The 15,642-nt window shown below is 42.8% G+C and overlaps 1 protein-coding gene across 1 annotated transcript in view; it reads right to left on the bottom strand.

Annotated features, from left to right (window-relative positions):
- Positions 1-2,620: 2,620 nt before the first annotated feature.
- LOC149454648 (aquaporin-2-like) overlaps positions 2,621-15,642 on the bottom strand; it is a 50,486-nt gene continuing 37,464 nt past the window's right edge. The window contains exons 3-4 of the mRNA XM_089687248.1: positions 12,892-12,972; positions 2,621-3,386 (exon numbers count right to left, since the gene is read on the bottom strand). Of these exons, the coding sequence (XP_089543374.1) occupies positions 3,159-3,386; positions 12,892-12,972 (309 nt within the window). The 3' untranslated portion in view covers positions 2,621-3,158. The remainder of the gene's footprint in view (positions 3,387-12,891; positions 12,973-15,642) is intronic.

Genomic DNA, 15,642 nt, shown 5'->3' with positions numbered 1-15,642 from the left:
CAGTACAATACAAGAGGGGTTCGAGGGCCCTGCTCTTTCAAGCTTACAATCTAGGAGGGAGGGGATAGTGGTACAGGAGGAAGTGGCTGTGGGGGATGGAGTGGTGGGAGGAGTGGAGGAGATCGGTTGTTAGGTGAGGGTGGGGTAGGCTTCCCTGAAGAAATGGGTTTTCAGGGTGCATCTGAAGGTGAGGAGGGTAGGTGACAGTCTGATGGATGGGGTAGGGAGTTCCAGAGGATGGGGGACGTCCTGGAGAAGTCCTGGAGTCTGGCGTGGGAGGAAGAGACCAGGTAGCTAGAGAGTAGGAGGTCTTGTGAGGAGCGAAGGGCACGGGTAGGGTGGTATTTGGGTATCAGGTCAGTTAGGTACTTTGGGGCAGCGTTATGAATGGCTTTGTAGGTCAGAGTTAGTAATCTGAATTTGATGCGCTGAGCAATCGGGAGCCAGTGAAGGGATTGGCAGAGGGGGGTGGCAGATGTGGAGCGGTTGGTGAGGTGGATGAGTCTAGCCGCTGAGTTCAGGATAGACTGGCATGCTCTCTTGAATGTGATCCTGTCATGAGAAATTGCCACAACATACATTCACCAGCCACTTTAATCAGTACACCTGTTCAATTTCTTGGTAACACAAATTGCTAATCAGTCAATCACATGGCAGCAATTCAATGCATTTCGACATCTAGATGTGGTGAAGAAGACTTGCTGAAGTTCAAACCGAGCATCAGAATGGGGAAGAAATGGGATATAAGTGACTTTAAAAGTGGCATGGTTGTTGGTGCTAGACAGGCTGGTCTGAGTATTTAAAAAAAATGCTAATCTACTGGAATTTTCATGCACAACCACCTCTAGGATTTACAGAGAATGGTCCAAAAGAGAGAAAATATCCAGTGAGCAGCAGTTGTGTGCACGAAAATGCCTTGTTGATGTAAGAGGTCAGAGTAGAATGGGCAGACTGGTTGCTGCGACATTCAGATGGTAGGATCAGAATTTGGGGTAAACAACATGAAGGCATAAATCCATCCTGCCTTGAATCAATGGTGGTGTAATGGTGTGGGAGATATTTTCTTGGCACTAGCAAGATGTACCTAATAAAATGGCCGGTGAGTGTATACACTGTCTACATCAAAAGAAGAATGCAAATACTGCTCACCATGCCTCCAAATGCCATTCCGTTCAAGAGAAATAGTCTCTCAAAGTTTACTAGGAAACCAATACTTCTGGAAGTGTTGATTATCCGGGTCCCTCGCTGCGCTCACTGGTTTCTCCTCCCAACCCACACAGCACTTCTATGTTGTCTGGTGCAAGGAGCTCCAGGTGATGTGCCATCTTGGAGTGGAGTCCCAGGGGTGCCAGAAAAAACACTTTGGTTGCAGTACACCATTGTGTTTTTCAATGGCACTTATTACTTTTCTTGCACATGTTTCTAGGGTAGCTCCCAACAAGTACTTGGAGGACATGCTTTTCCAGGACCCTAAATATCGGGGTCCACCTGACTTTGGCAAGACAGACCATAGTATGCTATATCCATGGTCAGGAGCCTTGCACCTTGGGGGGGGGGGGGGGGGTTAGGGATTGAGGCTCTTATTTGTGTCCTGTGATTCCACAGATATCTTTTTTGTACACAAGGGATCAACTGCACATGAGCCTGACTTTCCTAGAAATGTTGATTTCCCAGCAGACCTGGGGAGACCATTCCTCTTGAACAGAGCAATATTCAGCTGCTTGAACAGTGGGAAGGTAAGTATCTACATTCTTCCTTCGCAGGGTATTCATTTTGGCAACTTTCATATTCATAGCAGGGTCATTTTAAACAAAAAAGCCTTCTGGATCTTTCCACATAATAAGTGCATATTGAGGTGGTTTTAGTGTGTAGGCAGGTGTAGTTTGGCCTCCCTGCACAGGTAGCACTGACAGCACCACCATGCTGGAAGAGTGGAGAACAGGAGGATTTCAAGTTCCTCTTAGGATTCCATAGGGGTCATCAGGTGAGTGGCTTTCCGATTAGACACAGCTGCCTCGGATGACCCCGCAGCCATCTTTAGTGAGGGCAGCGCTTACAAAAGCGTTGACTCCCTACAGTTGGCGTATTGGTTAGAACAGGGACAAGAATCCACTGGTCAGGGAGAGTGTGCTTGGTGTAGGGTGATGTTACAGTGGAGGAGGGACAGAATAGGGACTGTCCGCAAGTTCTTCAGGATGGAACCTCTCTGCTACAACTTCTTGCTGTAACACTGCCTACAAGCTGCCTTCTATGTCAGGTACTGTCGGCATTCAAGTGTCACTTTCCGCAAGAGCTGCACAGCTCACTGTGAGTGTTGTTACTAGTTCACCACTTCCACCTAGACTCTGTACTGTGTTGGTGGAGCGTTAATACACTACGTTGTAATCTGGGATCTCTGTGTGTCTTTCCTCCCTTCTAGGTATCCAATACCAGGCCCCACGCTCACAAGTGTTTGTAGACATGTATGTTCCTTGATGATATGAATGTGCGTAATTGGCACAAGAGATAGGGGTGGCTTTTTTTGTATTCATAGAAATCGTTGTCTTTGCCATTTAACTTTTCTTTTTTATTTGATCCTATGTTAGCTAGAGATAAACATTGTCATAATATACAACAAAGATTTGATGTATTCTGTACCATTTAATGGCTAATTCAAAATTGTGAAAACAGTATAATGAATTGTAATGGAGTAAAGAGGTTTCAGTAATTATAAAGGCCATTACATTGTGCAGTGTTTTGGCCAGCAGGTACTAGATGAATTCCATTGAAACTACAACATAGACACCGTTATCAGCTAAAATATATGTCTCGTGGATATGCATTATCTGCAAAATTAGCAGAAGGGCTAACCAACTGCCAACTGGAATGCATTTAGTAGTTTGTGACTGGGAACACAGATCCATGTAGAGATATTAGGTGGCAGGGCAAATGTATAAAACTAGGACTGTCCTTCCAGATTCAACAGCATACTGTGTGACTATATATTATATGTGCAAAGTCACAAAGCTGTTGCTTTGTATTATTTTGTCATTTGTCCTGACTAAAAAATATTGATAATTACTTTGATAACCAATGTGTATTACTAAACTTTTAAAGTCTCAACTGTTTGTCATTTAGACCTCATGACTATTTTGTGCAGAAGATTTTTCTCATTCCGGTCAAACTTTCTCTGTCATCCCGATCCCAATCCTTGGCATTGTCTGTGGTGAGTGTAACTCTACTGATTGTCTTCTACGTATGTCCCTCTCCTCCCAGTCTTCTTCAAGTTCCAACTCTCCTCGCAGGATTGCCAGCTTCTCTGAAAAGGTCTTGGTGTTTGGGATGAGGACATAGTGATAGATTAGAGATCCTAAGGCTGCTCCAAGCATCGGTCCTAACCAGAACACCTGAAATGAAAGTGCCAAATTAGAGATCAACTCCAATAAAATTATTGAATGAACTGCTAAAGCTACCCTGTAAACACTTTGGTTCTGCTTAAACCAGGGCAATCAATTTAACTTGAATATTTTTGCTAAGTTCCTCTGGTTGGTGCTACAGTGTTAGGATCTGCCAGGTGGTGCCTCAGGCTGCCCACTGGACAGACCTACCCAGAGCATGGAGTCTAAGCCCGGTCTGTGCTTTCACCAGGGCCCCTGATGGTGGGGATGGACTTGTAACAGACCAGGGCCAGGTCACGACCTCCGAGCAGGCCCACCAGTGGCAGAGGGAGCCTCCGGGGATGTATGCAGGTACCGGGAGAGCCAGATGTGAAGAGGACGGCGGGACCTAGCAGGATGGTCACGAGCCGTGGTCCCGTGGGGTAAGCGAGGTACCGAATCGGCAGGCGAAGAGTAGTCAGGTCACACGCAGGGTCAGCAGGATAAGTCAGTCCGCAGAATGGTCAGACAAGCCGGGGGTCAGGATAGGAGAAGGCAGAGTAGTCAGGGCAATCCGGGTCAAGGCACAGGAGAAGGCAGCGTAGTCAGGGCAATCCGGGTCAAATCACAGGAGAAGGCAGCGTAGTCAGGGAAATCAGGGTCACTAAACAGGTACAGGAACTCAGGATCACAGATAGACCTTGCGGCAATCTGTGACAGTGCAGGGCATCTTTAAATAGTGCGCCCTTCACTGTCATTGGCCGGCCAGGACGCGCCCCCGGGCTGTCATTGGCCGCTCGAGGCGCGCCCGCGGCTCCTACTGCGCATGCTCGGCGCCCTGTCAGCCGCGGCTCGCCGGGACCTAGTGCCTGTGTCCCGGCATGATCTGCCGCCAGTGCGCGTGCGCCGGGAGAGGAGCCGCGATCCCTGACATACAGTCTCTAACCAGTCATGGGACCTTTCTTACTGAGCATTGCTACCACATGAATGCAGTTGGGAAAGATAAGCAATGTAATTAATCTATTTCTGAATGGCCAGGGGCATAGATTTGTCCCTGGGGAGGGGGTAGGTGTTTCTAAGCCCCAAAAAAGTAGATGTGATCAATAGAGTGGGTGTTGATTCATGATAAATAGGGCAAAGGGATTACTGGAGGAAAATAGGCTCCATTGTTGGTGTCAGTGACAGCAAAATAACCCTCAGCACTGGTGTCATTGCCAGAAATGACAACTCCCAGAATGTATCAGTGCCAGCAATAACCATTCTTTAAAGCACTGTCTCATAGATCGAACTAAGTCCACCTTTTTCAAACAATGAGTAAATGCAGCTAGTAATGTTTTTGCAATGAAGCATACAGAGCTTTGCACCTGTGATCAGTTGGTCAAGGGTGTAGTACAAAAGCTCTTGCAAAGCTCCCCTACCAGCCTCTGTACTAACTTATCTGCAGGAATTGCAGCTGAACTGCCACAGTGGCAGGTAAACAGTAACAAAATTAGAAAAGATGGCATTCAGGTGGTGCCACACAATGTGTGAATTAAAAAAAAAAAATATATATATATATATAAGCACACAGCCAGGATAACCAAGGAGTGGCTCCGTAAGAAGCATATCAAGGTTCTGGAGTGGCCTAGCTAGTCTCCAGACCTAAATCCAATAGAACAGCTTTGGAGGCAGCTGAAACTTCGTGTTGTTCAGCGACAGCCCCGAAACCAGACAGATCTAGAGATCTGTGTGGAGGAGTGGGCCAAAATCGCTGTTGCAGTGTGTGCAAACCTGGTCAAGAACTACAGGAAACATTTGACCTCTGTAATTTCAAACAAAGGCTTCTATACCAAATATTAAGACTGAATTTCTCAGGTGTTCAAATACTTATGTTCAGCAGTGCAAGACAAATACATTCTTTAAAAATCATACAATGTGATTTCCTGAATTTTTTTTTAAATTCTGTCTCTCAGAGTGGGAATGCACCTACAATGTGAATTTCAGACCCCTCCATGGTTTCTAAGTTGGAGAACTTGCAAAATCGCAGGGTGTTCAAATACTTCTGTTCCTCACTGTATACACCGTGTTCCAAATTATTATGCAAATTATATTTTTCTCATTTACCTAAATAATTGATGTAAATAACAGTCAGCATAATTCTTATGTTATCAACTATTAAGAGTACAATTCAAATTTTATTGAACAAACCTCCTAATGATAACAGGATTTTTGTTAAACATAAAACACTTACAATGCACTGTTCCAAATTATTACGCACAGGAAGTTTCAAAACACTTTATAAGTTGTAAAGAAATGAAAATTGTAATTTGTTGTGTTTGCAGCATATTTACTGAAATCAAAAGCTATTTCAATCAAACTTTTAACAACATTTTAACTTTTTAAACATTTTAACAGGTCACGTTACATTGTAACATAGGACCCCGTATTTGATAGCAGCTTCACAAGTCTTGCATCCATTGAACTTGTGAGTTTTTGGACAGTTTCTGCTTGAATTTGTTTGCAAGATGTCAGAATAGCCTCCCAGAGCTACTGTTTGGATGTAAACTGCCTCCCACCCTCATATATCTTTTGCTTCAGGATGCTCCAAAGGTTCTCAATAGGATTGAGGTCAGGGGAGGATGGAGGCCACACCATGACTTTCTCTCCTTTTATCCCCATAGCAGCCATTGATGCTGAGGTATTCTTTGCAGCATGAGATGGTGCATTGTCATGCATGAAGATGATTTTATTACGGAAAGCATAGTTCTTCCTTCTGTACCAGGGAAGAAAGTGGTCAGTCATAAACTCCATATACTTTGCAGAGGTCATCTTTACACCTTCAGGGACCCTAATGGGGCCAACCAGCTCTGTTCCCATGATTCCGGCCCAAAACATGACCCCACCACCGCCTTGCTGACGTCGCAGCCTTGTTGGAACAGGGTGGCCGTCCACCAACCATCCACTACTCTATCCTTCTGGACCATCCATGGTTGCATGGCACTCATCAGTGAACAGGACTGTTTGAAAATTAGTCTTCATGTATTTTTCTGCACAATGCAGCCGTTTCTCCTTGTGAGCACTGGTTATTGGTGGCTGAATAGAAGGTTTATGCACAGTTGCAAGACTCAAATATCTGTTTGCGGCTATGTAATGGTATTTTAGCAGCTGCTCTCTTGATCCGATACATGGATCTGGCAGAAATCTTCCTCAATGTGCCTTTATCTGCACAAACCCGTCTGTGCTCTGAATCAGCCGCAAATCTCTTAATAGCGCGATGATCATGCTTAAGTTTTTGTGAAACATCTAATGTTTTCATACCTCGTCCAAGGCATTGAACTATTTCACTCTTTTCGGCAGCAGAGAGATCCTTTTTCTTCCCCATATTGCTTGAAAATGGTGCTCTGCTTAATAATGTGGAACACCCTCCTTTAGTAGTTTTTCCTTAAATTGGGCTCACCGGCCAATCTAATTATCACAGGTGTCCGAGATTGTTTTCAGTGATCAAAAGAGCCCTGACACACAATGCCATCCATGATTTAAACTGAAAAACAAAATATTTAATCTTTGTGACACTTAAATAGAATTTGCATAATAATTTGGAACGCGGTGTATATCAAAGGATTCCCCTCCTGCAATTCAGGTAGGGGGGGCAGTGTAGGTAAAAACAATTATATATATATATATATATATATATATATATATATATATATAATTTTTTTCATTTTTATTTTTTTTATAACAAACATGTTATACTTACCTGCTCTGTGTGTATTGAACTTTCCAAAATGTAGCAACATTCAAAAAACCATATAACAATGCCAGTCACAGTTATACTGTGAGCATCTGTAACAAAAACACAGTCTAAGAAGCCTGTCTTCACCATCAGTGCCAGACAGGCATTAAACTGACCCCAGAATTAGGCCTCATGTACACGGGACACTTCTGAACGATGGAAAATGACTGCTGGAAAACGTAGGTTAAAAAACATCTGTTTAGCCGTGTTTGCATGACGCGTTTATGCGCATTTATGTGCGTTTGCATTTAGAAGTTTTTTTTAAATATTAGCACAGGAGAACCTCCCAAATGCCCAGAATGCACTGGGAAGTGGTAAATTATTAACTATTTCAGACTGTTTCAGAGAAATACAGAGAGTAGAAGCAAAGACAGCAGTATGCGTTGAGATTAGCTTAGGTGTGAGTTGCTCATTAACATTTCTATTGTTTCCAAGGGTGGGAAAGGTGTCTGGTGGAGTGAGTCATTAAGGCCACCTGGAGGAATTTGAGGTGTGAATGGTCATTAACATATCTTTAGTTTCCAAGGGTGGGAGAGGTCTGAGGTGTGAATAGGTCATTACAGTGTGTGACCAGCTTGGTAGGAACATCCTGTGTTCAGTGTTTTGTCCATCTGAGTACCTTGAAAATGCTTTGCATGCATTTTTCATGATGAAAAAAGGTTCTGGAAAGCATCGGGAACTGGAAGAGTTAAAAAAATGTTGCAAACGCTTAAAAACGTGATTTGCCACATTGTTCTGTGTTTACAAGTGTTTTGCATTTGAAATGCTGATAAAATCGACTGCTGAACGTAAGTTTTCTGCATTCAAAAAAAGACTGTAAACTCAAATGCCTGTAAACGAAGATGTGTACATGGACACATAGGAAAAATTTGGGTGAGTTCAGGGGCTGCTGAAAAAAACGCTAAACGGCTCCTAAACGTGAGTTTATCAGCTGCAGTGTACATGAGCCCTTAAACTTGAGGACATAGCCCATAAAGCAATATCAAGCACTGGCAAGGTAAAACTGCCAATAAAGCTGTGACGAAACTCACAATGGGTGGGAAATTCTTGTGACGTCTGAATCTCTTCAGAATAGTGGGACGTGCTCCTGAGTAACCTTTTTCTATAGTTTAGGCTCCACCCAGTCACCTCATGTCTGGGTGGTCAATCCTATCGGAGCCACTTAGCATCCCTGTTTTAGGTTTACTCACACGTAGCTGCCAAGTCAAGGCTCCCTTTCCCTAGGAGGATGGAGGGGGGTCAGGGGCCTTCATTCCCTAATCTAGCCCCAAAAATAAAAACAAAGTGTTTTGCTATACATACACTTTAAACAGAACTGAATTTCTGTTGTAACAAACAGCAAGCAGAAAGGCTTTTATTGCAGAATAGATATGCAAGATATGCACTGTCCCTTCTGCAATATAATGCCCCTACCTGCCTGCTGTCCTTTCTGATGCTGTAAACTCAGCTTAAAGTGCCAGGCCAGTCTCTGTGTGCCGGAATAACAACCTGCATGCGCAGGACTAACGACATCCCATGCTGGCCAATGAAAATGGCTGAAACCGAGACACAGAAGATGCTGGTGTGTTGGAAAGGTAAGTTTAACCCCTCTAGTTCCACGCTAAGCAAGGAAAACAGGGATAAATCTGGCTAGTGAATTGACTGTATAAATGCAGCAAATCAATTTTAAAGGCAGCAATATACATATACAGTATATACTGTGTATGTGTGTGTGTATATATATAAATATATATATATACACCACTTTATTAGGTCCACCTTGAAGTGTCAAGAAAATATCCCCCACACCATTACACTATGACCACCAGCCTGGACTGTTGATACAAAGCAGGATGGATCCATGCTTTCATGTTGTTTATGCCAAATTCTGACCCTACTATCTGAATGTCGCAGCTGAAATCGAGACTCTTTAGACTAGACAAAGTTTTTTTAATCTTCTATTGTCCAATTTTGGTGAGCCTGTGTGAATTATAGCCTCTGTTTCCTGCTCTTAGCTGACAGGAGTGGCACCTGATGTGGTCTACTGCTGCTGTAGCCCATCTGCTTCAACATTCGAGGTGGTGTGCATTCAGAGATGGTATTGTGCATACCTTGGTTGTAACGAGCAGTTGAGTTACTGTTGCCTTTCTATCATCTCAAAGCAGTCTGCCCATTCCCCTCTGACCTCTGACATCAACAAGGCATTTTCGTCCACACAACTGCTGCTCACTGCATATTCTCTCTATTTCAGACCATTCTCTGTAAACCCTAGAGATGGTTCAAAATCCCTGTAGATCAGCAATTTTTGAAATACTCAGACTAGCCCGTCTGGCACCAATAACCATGCCACATTCAAAGTCACCTAAATCTCCGTTTTTCCCCATTCTGATGCATTGTTTGTACTTCAGTAAGTCATCTTCACAACGTCTACATGCCTAAATGCATTGAGTTGCTGCCATGTAATTGGCTGATCAGCCATTTGTGTTACCAAGCAGTTGAACAGGTGCACCTAATAAAGTGGCCAGTGTGTGTGTGTGTGTATATATATATATATATATATATATATATATATATATAGATATATTGGGGAAAGTAATTATTTGATCCTCTGCAGATGTTGTGAGTTTGCCCATTTAAAAAGAAATGAAGGGTCCATAATTTTTATCCTAGGTGTATTTTAAATGATAGAGAAAGAATATCAACCAAAAATCCAGAAAAAGTAAATACAAATATTATAAATTGAGTTGCAGTTCAGTGAGTAAACTAAGTATTTGATCCCCAAGCAAAACATGACTTCGTACTTGGTGGAGAAACCCTTGATGGAAAGATAAGACTTTTCTTGTAGTTGGTTACCCGGTTTGCACACATCTCAGGATGGATTTTGGTCCACTCTTCTCACTGATCTTCTCTAAATCCTTAAGGTTTCTTGGCTGTCACTTGGCAACTCGAGTTTCAGCTCCCTCCATAAATTGTATATAGGATTAAAGTCTGGAGACTGGCTAGGCCACTCCATGACTTTAATTAATTTGCTTCTTCATTAGCCACTGCTTTGTTGCCTTGGCGGTATGTTTTGGGTTTCTCATGCTGGAAGACCCATCCATAAGCTATCTTCAGTGTTCTGGCTGAAGAAGGTTCTCATCCAAGATTTTACAATACATGGCCCCATCCATTGGCTCCTCAATGCGGCTAAATCAGACTGTACCTTTAGCAGAGAAACAGCCCCAGAGCATACTGTTTCCACCTCCATGCTTGATTGTAGGGATGGTGTCCTTAGGGTCATAGTCAGCATTTTTCTTTCCTCCAAACAAAGCGAGTCAAGTTTATGCCAAAGAGCTCAATTTTGGTTTCTTCTGACCACAGCACTTTCTCCCAATACTTCTCTGAATCATTTAGATTTTCACTGGCAAACTCCAGACGGGCCTGATGAGAGGAACCTTGTGGGTGCTGCAGGATTTAAATTCACAGCGGCATATTGTGTTACCAATGGTTTGTTTGGTGACTGTGGTTCCAACTGCCCTGAGATCATTCACAAGCTCCTCCTGTGTAGTTCTGGGCTGATCCCTCACTTTTCTCATGAACGTCCTTACCCCATGAGGCGAAATCTTGCATGGACCTCCAGACTGGGGGAGATTAATAGTTATTTTGTATTTCTTCCATTTGCGAATAATAACTCCAAAAGTTTTCTCCTTCTCACCAAGCTTCTTGCTGATGGTCTTCTAGCCCATTCCAGCTTTGTGCAGGTCTATAATCTTGTCCCTGACATCCTTTGACAGCTCTTTGGTCTTGCCCATGGTGGTGCCCAAGAAAGAGATTCTGTGGGCAGGTGTCTTTTATACACATAAAGAGTTGTCATTAGGAGCACCTTTTTTTAATTGAGAGTACTAATCTGTGTACCACATGAGCACATATCCAGTTTGTGGGAGCCAGAAGTATTGTTGGTTGGTAGGAAATCAAATACTTATTTTACTCACTGACTTGCAACTCAATTTATAGCATTTGTATCATGTGTTTTTTCTGGATTTTTGGTTGATATTCTGTTTCTATCATTTAAAATATAATCAAAATTATAGACCCTTTCTTTGTAAGCAGGAAAACCTGCAAATCTGCAGGGATCAAATAATTATTTCCCCCACTGTATATATATATATATATATATATATATATATATACACACAATCACAAATTACCAGCAATTATCATATGAGGCTGCTGTATGTACCACACTTTATTTACTTGTATATCTGGTGTGAGAGCAACATCCTTTGTTTTATTATAGTACATTATTGTAAATGTTGCCTGATGTATAGTGGAGATATTATAGGATATATATATAGGTGACCTGGAAATTGTGATTGCTGTGTTGTTTTTTCTCGAGACATATCACAGGTACTTTAACTGACACATTTAGACCTAAGAATCCTAATTTTTTTTTCATACCATTATAGAAAAAAAGCTGAAGCGTAGGTATGGCAATTTGTACATTGTTATATTGATCCAGCTTGAAGCAATGGAAGTATGTACTGTATGTACCATACCTGTGGAATCCCTGTGGAAGCTGGAAATCTTTGTAATAGATACCCCTACTACAGTGATTGTCACTAGCTTCTGAGAGCTCTGCTGAGCGGCTTGTAGGCAGGGACTTGGCCCGGGTACCCAGGTAAGGAGTAATCATACACACAGTCTTCAGTGCACTAAATAATCTTGTATTAATCTGTGCAGGTTGACAGTTTTCAAATTATAACAGTTCTGTGGGCACCAGATTGAAGTAATCCAGAAATTGTAATATCACAGTCAAATCAGACAGCTGTCAACCATGCAAATCCAGGCCTCCTCCCCTCCACTGCCCCTCTTCTAGAAAGTGCCAGAGCTTTCTAGAAGGGTGGGAGGGCTCCAGAAGCCCTGACCTGTACAACCTTCCAGGCTGATTCTTACCAGACTTTTAACAAACCTCTGACTAATAGACAAAAATTCTCCCTTAACTGGAGGGCGCTACCAGGGGCGGACTGACCATTTGGAAATTCGGGCACTGCCCAAGGGCCCGGGGTCAGTAGGGGGCCCCATGAGATGCCCCTGGTACCTTTTTCATAGGCTTTTTTGAGTTTGGGCAAGGACACAGGGGCCCCATGATCCCCTATTGCCCGGGGGCCCCATGAGTTGTCAGTCCGCCCCTGGGCGCTACATATCAGTTTATCATCAGTTTTTCATCAGGTTTGCATCAGCTTATCATCAGTTTCTCACAAGTTTCTCATCAGTTTTTTACACGCAGTACTGTAAGTGGATACTAACATTTATAGGTAAAGTTGATCCAGGGAATATCCGATTGCCTCTCCGGGGATCAGGAAGGAATTTTTTTCACTGCAGGAGAAAATTGGATCATTCTTTGCTGTTTTCTTTTGCCTTCCTCTGGATCAACTGTGGGTATAGGATTATAACTTTTTTTTTTTTAATGGTTGAACTGGATGGACTTTTGTCTTTTTTTCAGCCAGACTAACTATGTAACTACCAATGCAAAACCGAATGTAAAAATGCACTGTTTATCCGATTATATCCGTTTTCCGTCTGTTCCGTTTTTTTTTAACAAACCAAAAATAGGGCTTCGATCCATTAAAAAAAATGGATGTTGGCTGATGTAAACAGATGACCATTAGTTTACATACGTTTTTCCACAGAGATGCATTGATGTCCGTTTTTCGTCCATCAATGGATGAATGAAAAACGGACAAGCGGTCCACACATGAGCAATCATGGCAGAGTTAAATGAAGGAGTGGAGCAATTATTCTCACCCAGTGGGCAGTGAAGTTTCCCGTTATAACTGCAGGTGCAAAAGATCTTGCTGGATTCATGGAGCAGCCGGTGTAATGGATCTAAGACAGAAGACAATTATTGCAAGCAAAGACATTATCATTTATTTTCACATTATAAAGAAGCATGGAATTTATTCTTCAAGATACTAGGGATTAGAAATTTGTACAGGTAAACAAACTCATAGAGGTTGACCTGAGCCATATCTACAACCGGAAAGCCTGACCAGAACCTGCTTTTGAAACTGCCTGTGCCCTCAAACCAATGTGACCCTTAAAGTGGTTATAAAGGCATGAGGTTTTTTTTACCTTAGTGAATTCACTGCATTAAGACAGGGGTGCTAAAATTATTATTCTTTTATTTAGTTATGCAAAACCTTTATCCCAAAAGGAAAAAAAGCTGTTAGTTGTAACTGATTATAAAATGTTAGCTGGAGTTTCGCTTTAATTTGTTAGTGTATTTAAATCCGTGAGTATTTCTAACACTCCCCTCCCCCAGACTGACTGTGCTGCTGTCCAAAGGTGCCTCCTGTGGTTATCCATCCAGAATGAGGCCACTCTAAGGCTAGTTTCACACCTATGTAGTTTGCATTTGATCTGTTTCTGCAGTGCTTTTTGCTGTGCGTTTTTGATGCGTTCTGGGGTTTTTTCAACTTGTTGCTGGGCAGAATAAAACGCATCAAAAACGCTTCAAAAACACATCAAAAACACACTACATGCTTTTCTGCAGCGTATCCATTAAAATTTATAGAACCAAAAATGCAACGTTTTGCTTTTTAAAGAGTAGAGAGTAGAGTACATTACATGAGAGCAGGGCACATTACATGAGAGCAAAGCACATTAAATGAGAGCAGGGCACATTACATGAGAGCAAAGCACATTAAATGAGAGCAGGGCACATTACATGAGAGTAGAGCACATTACATGAGAGTAGAGCACATTACATGAGAGCAGAGCACATTACATGAGGGAAGGGCACATCACATGGGAGTAGGGCACAATAAATGAGAGCAGGGCCCATTACATGAGAGCAGGGCACATTAAATGAGAGCAGGGCACATTACATAGCAGTAGGGCACATTACATGGGATAAGGGCTTTTTACATGAGAATAGGGCACATTACATGAGAGCAGGGCACATTACATGGGAGTAGGGCACATTACATGGGAGTAGGGCCCAATAAATGAGAGCAGGGCACATTACAAGAGAGCAGGGCCCATAGGATGAGAGCAGGGCACACTAAATGAGAGCAGGGCACATTACATGGGGTAAAGGCTCTTTACATGAGAATAGGGCACATTACATTGGAGCAGGGCACATTACATAGCAGTAGGGCACATTACATGGGATAAGGGCTCTTTACATGAGAATAGTGCACATTACATGAGAGCAGGGCACATTACATGGGAGTAGGGCACATTACATGAGAACAGGGTCCATAGCATGAGAGCAGAGCACATTAAATGAAAGCAGGGCACATTGCATAGCAGTAGGGCACATTACACGGGGTAAGGGCTCTTTACTTGAGAATAGGGCACATTACATGGGGTAATGGCTCTTAATTTGAGAATAGAGCACATTACATGGGAGCAGGGCACATTACATGGGAGTAGGGCACAATAAATGAGAGCAAGGTCCATTACATCAGAGCAGGGCACATTACATGAGAGCGGGGCACATTAAATGAGAGAAGGGCACATTACGCGGGGTAAGGGCTCTTTACATAAGAATAGGGCACATTACATGGGAGCAGGGCACATTACATGAAACAAAGAACATTGGGGAACTGGAGAAAGTACAGAGAAGGGCAACCAAACTGATAAGATGCATGGAAGAGATCAGCTATGAGGAAAGATTAGAAGAACTGAATTTATTCTCTCTTGAGAAGAGGAGATAAGGGGGGATATGATCTCCATGTATAAATACATCAGTGGTTCATATAGTGAACTCGGTGTAGAGCTATTCACCCTGAGGTCATCACAGAGGACAAGGGGGCACTCTTTACGTCTGGAGGAAAAGTAATTGAATCTCCAAACACAAAAAGATTTCTTCACAGTGAGATCTGTGAAAATGTGGAATAGACACCCTGAAGAGTTGGTTCTGGCCAGCTCAGTGGATTGCTTCAAAAAAGGCCTGGATTGTTTCTTGGATACACAGAATATAACTGGATACTAACATTTATAGGTAAAGTTGATCCAGGGAATATCTGATTGCCTCTCGGGGGATCAGGAAGGAATGTTTTCCCCTGCAAAGCAAATTGGGTAATGCTTTGCTAGTTTTTTTTTTGCCTTCCTCTGGATCAACTGTGGGTGTAGAATTATAACTTTTTTTTGTTTTAATGGTTGAACTGGATAGACTTTTGTCTTTTTTCAGTCAAACTATGTAACTATGTAACATGAGAATAGGGCAGATTACATGAAAGCAGGGCACATTACATGAGAGTAGGGTATATTGCATAGGCGTAGGGCACATTACGTGGGGGCAGGGCACATTACATTGGGTTAGACCACATTTTGGGGCACACAGCAGGACATATTACATGGAAATGAGAGTACATTGCATGCGATCAGTGCACAATATTTGGAATCAAGGCACATTATGGGGCGCACAGGGCACCTTACATTGGATCAGGATCCACAGCAGGGCACCTTACATGGCCTCAGGGCACACAGCAGGGCACCTTACATAGGATCAGGGCACACAGCAGAGCACCCTACATGGGATAAGGGCAC

The sequence above is a fragment of the Staurois parvus genome, unplaced genomic scaffold (genome assembly GCF_062004578.1).
Source record: "Staurois parvus isolate SC_StPar_1 unplaced genomic scaffold, SC_StPar_1.0 ptg000422l, whole genome shotgun sequence".
Lineage (NCBI taxonomy): Eukaryota > Metazoa > Chordata > Amphibia > Anura > Ranidae > Staurois > Staurois parvus.
Note: the sequence above shows the minus strand (reverse complement) of the source record. Positions and strands in the feature narration are given on the sequence as shown.